Source organism: Silene latifolia, chromosome 10, assembly GCF_048544455.1.
Source record: "Silene latifolia isolate original U9 population chromosome 10, ASM4854445v1, whole genome shotgun sequence".
NCBI classification, from domain to species: domain Eukaryota; kingdom Viridiplantae; phylum Streptophyta; class Magnoliopsida; order Caryophyllales; family Caryophyllaceae; genus Silene; species Silene latifolia.
The window spans coordinates 72,369,138-72,373,374 of NC_133535.1; the positions used below are offsets into that span (position 1 = coordinate 72,369,138).

The 4,237-nt window shown below is 35.7% G+C and overlaps 1 protein-coding gene across 1 annotated transcript; it reads left to right on the forward strand.

Moving 5' to 3' along the window:
• The first annotated feature begins 969 nt into the window (after positions 1–969).
• Positions 970–1,440, forward strand: LOC141607763 (uncharacterized). Its single transcript, XM_074427113.1, has one exon. The coding sequence runs from the start codon at positions 970–972 to the stop codon at positions 1,438–1,440; it is 471 nt and encodes a 156-aa protein (XP_074283214.1).
• Positions 1,441–4,237: the final 2,797 nt, after the last annotated feature.

Here is a 4,237-nt window from a genome sequence, read left to right on the forward strand (position 1 = left end):
TGAGCATAAATGTAACAGAACCATGAAGAAGAATCGACAACTGAAGTCTACGTGGCTTGCTACGCAGTTCTTAGAAGTTTTTAAAGCTAGGCCACACTGGCCAGCTAAAGAGATCATTGATACAGTTAGGAGGGCATATAAGGTAGTGATTTTGAGAGATTTTGCATACAAGGTGAAATATTGGGCACATAAAATGTTACATGGGTCTACGCAAGACCACTACTTTAAAGTTGGCAGGTATCTGAAAGCGTTGAAAAAATCTAGTCCCGGAACCCACTTGGTGTTAGTCAATGACCCTAAGTCTACAACAACACCAGTTTTCCAGAGGTTATATGTATGCTTTGAAGGGCTGCAAAAGGGGTGGAAGGAAGGATGTAGGAAGATCATATGTGTGGACGCATGTTTTCTAAAAACGTTTCTTGGTGGTCAACTGATGGTTGCTGTTGGTAGAGATGGAAATGATCAAATGTATCCAATAGCTTGGGCAATTGTTGAAGGTGAGAATAATCTTAGTTGGGAGTGGTTCCTTACTCAATTGCAAATAAGCTTGGAGTTGGGTAAAGGTGAACACATGGCTATCGTCTCTGATAAGCATCAGGTAATAATCAAGTTCTTTTCTTTTTTAAGTGTTATGTATACGGCCATGAAATGTACTAGTTCGTATATGCACCGATCTCTCTTTCTTACTATGGTTTTTATTTTTTTCTCTTTTTAAGGCCATCATTCATGCAGTAGCTTCAGTTCTGCCATTAGCTGAACATAGACACTGTGCTAGACATATTTTTGCTCTGTGGCACAAGACTTACAAGGGTGATGACATGAAAATGAAATTTTGGAAAATAGCCAAAGCATATAATGAGGCCGACTACCTTGATGATTTAAATGAGCTTGAAGAAGCTGATGCTAATGCTGCTTTAGGATTTAAGAGATAATCCGAAGTTATTCTGTGGGGCTTTTATGAGTACTTCCATGAAATCAGACACCATTACTAGTAACCTAGCCGAGACATTTAATGGGTGGATCATTAATGCTAGAACCAAACATTTGATATATATGCTTGAGGATATAAGAGTTTTATTAATGCAGAGGTTGGTAAAGAAACGACAGGAAATGGAGAAGTCAAACTCACAAATTTGTCCTAGGATTAAAGCCAAGTTAGAAAAGGAGAAACTTGAAGCGGCAAATTGTGAGGCGTTTCCTTCAGATGACTATTTGTTTCAAGTCACTCATTCTTTGGATAGTCTTAATGTTAACTTAGAAGCAAAAACTTGCACATGTAGGAGGTGGGACATGTGCGGGTTTCCTTGTTGTCATGCAATAGCTGCCATATTTTTTTGTCATAGAGAAGCGGAAGAGTTTGTGGAAGATTGCTATAAAAGAGATGTGTACTTGAAAGCGTATGCAGGTTCCATTCCACCTTGTGAGGGAGAGCGACATTAGCCTAGGATTGAATGTCCATTAGAACCCCCTTCCTTCAAAATTGGCCCAGGAAGGCCAAGGAAGAATAGGATCAAGGGGCCACATGAATGTCCTAAAAAGCCTGGCAAGTTAACTCGACATGGGATTGAAATGACATGTTCTATATGTCAAACCAAGGGTCATAATAAAAGAAAATGTCCAAATAGGTCCATGAACGTCGAGTTAAGACTTCCAACCAAAACATAGAGGTGATGGGGCTAGTCAAGCTGCTACAAATGTTGAAGGTCAGATACATAAGACTGCCACAGCTCAGCCAACTATGTTAGGCAGAGGAGGAAGAGTAATTAGAGGAGGATTGGGCAGTAGAGTTGGAGGAGGTGGTAGTAGAGGGACTAGTAGTGGACGTGGTGGGGGTAGAAGGGGTGGTCGATGAGGTAGGGGGAGACTTCCAATCGGGTTTGGAGTATTTATATGCAATGATGGTGCCACAATGATAAACGTAAGTTGTCAAATTCTCTAATTCATACTTCTATTTATATGTTTAACGATAAATGAAAGACGTTATGTTCATAATTTTGGGATTGTTTCTTTATTTCAGGATTTAGGTTCATCACGAGGGCCTATGATGGTCAATACTTGCTCGATCAATGATAATCAAGATCCACTATCAAGTCAAGCTTCATCATCTATCAACAAGTAGATTAGTTGGACGAATTATGTACCACTTTTGCTTCACTATGGAGATGTAAATTTTTAACTAAATTCTTGTTTTACTCCATTATGGAGTCGTATTAGGTAAAACTAGCATTTTGAAAGCTTCACAGGAGAAAATACTCACAAAGTCTTGATCTCACACATGAATTAATGCAAAAGGGGGAATTTTAGGTACCAACCAGTGGAACTAGTTACTGGAGTACGTCTTTTGTTCAGCCCCTTGGTGTGCATTATGTCATTACATGCTATTGTACGTATAATTATATTAATTTTGGGTTATTTTAATATTTTATCGTCACTACCGTATATTCCTTGTTCATAAATTACTTATATCGGTACGTAAGACAATGAACAGGTTAAGTTACAGATTTTTTTGTCGATTTGGAGTATTTGTTTATCATGAAGGAGAGAGAAATGATATTGAAGTAAAGCAACTGAAACAACAATTTGTAGATACTTACATTACCCACTATAGCAAGTCATTTTTTTCGGAGGGATTGTTTAAAGAAGATGGGGTTAAAAGTTGGGATTATTTTCGGATTATTGAAAGGTGGGATTATTCTTGGAAGATGTCATAAAGGTGAATTTATTCCCGTCAATGCTTCCATTTACTAATTAGTTAAAGGCATTTCTAATAATAATTAAAAATAAGACGTTAATTAAATAATGGAGCAACTAAGCAAGTCGGGAATTGGAAATGGACTGGTATTCCTATATTGGACCGTGTGATTTTATGAGAAGGTAAGGAAGCCGAAATTATATGTAGGTGGTACGGGATTTTATATCAAGATTTAATAATAAACATAAGGAAATAATAATTAAGTAAAGATACGAATAATTATATCAATAATACTATTAATAATAATAGTGTAATAATAATAAGATTAGTAAAGATAATATGAGGAAATCCTACTTATGGTAAGACTAATAATATATGATAATAATAATAATAATAATAATAATAATAATAATAATAATAATAATAATAATAATAATAATAATAATAATAATAATAATAATAATAATAATAATAATAAATAATAATAATAATAATAATAATAATAATAATAATAATAATAATAATAATAATAATAATAATAATAATAATAATAATAATAATAATAATAATAATAATAATAATAATAATAATAATAATAATAATAATAATAATAATAATAATAATAATAATAATAATAATAATAATAATAATAATAATAATAATAATAATAATAATAATAATAATAATAATAATAATAATAATAATAATAATAACTGTCATGACTTTTATAAGACCAATCTTGACCACAGTTGACCACCGTGGGTGTTGTTTTGGACGTCTAAATAAGGGAGGTCGTGGGTGAGAAAGACGGGGTTTGTGTCGTGTGTGGTTGTCAACGTGACCTGGGGTCTGGGTGGTTGGTTAGTTCGGCGATAGGTGGTCCTACTGGTATTAATGGGGTAGTCTGAGGTGGTGGTTGGTACGCTGAGGTGTCGGGTGTGGTGGTTAAACGGGTTTTATGTTGTCTTTCATTTTGTGTGTCGTTTTGGCCTATTGTACGGGGTTGTTGCAAGTGGTGGAACCACCGTGGGTCAAGGGAGACCACGGTGGCGGCCACGGGTGGTCATGGTGGCAGTAGGGTGGTGAATTGGCGGGTTTTGTTATTTTCGTGTCGGGTTTTCGGGTGCTGTTTAGGTCGTGGTTTTGGGGCCTGTTTAGGACGGTTCAGATGATGGTTAAGGGTTGTCGGAGTTGGTCAAGGTGCGGGCTAGGGTGAGGCAGGTTGGGTGGTGCTGAAGGTGGCTGCGGGTGGCGTAATAGGTGGCTAAAGGAGGGGGTTTGAGCGAAGGGTTGAACACGGGATTTGCATGTTTGGTTGGGTGATGGGTGGTGTGCTTTGTTTTTTAGGTAGTTCTCACGTAATAGTATGGGTTGACTTGTTGTTTAAGATGGGTTTTTATTGGGTGACTCAGGTTTTGTATTTAAATCGAGTTTTAAGTACCGTAGACCTTAAATAATAATAATAATTATTAATTAATTTGAATAAAGATAATTTATAGTTAATAATGATGAAAGTGATCATTAATAATTGATGGAATAATTATA

Coding starts and splice junctions, on each gene's coding strand:
- LOC141607763 (XM_074427113.1), top strand. CDS start 970: ATGAAATCAGACACCATTACTAGTAACCTAGCCGAGACATTTAATGGG.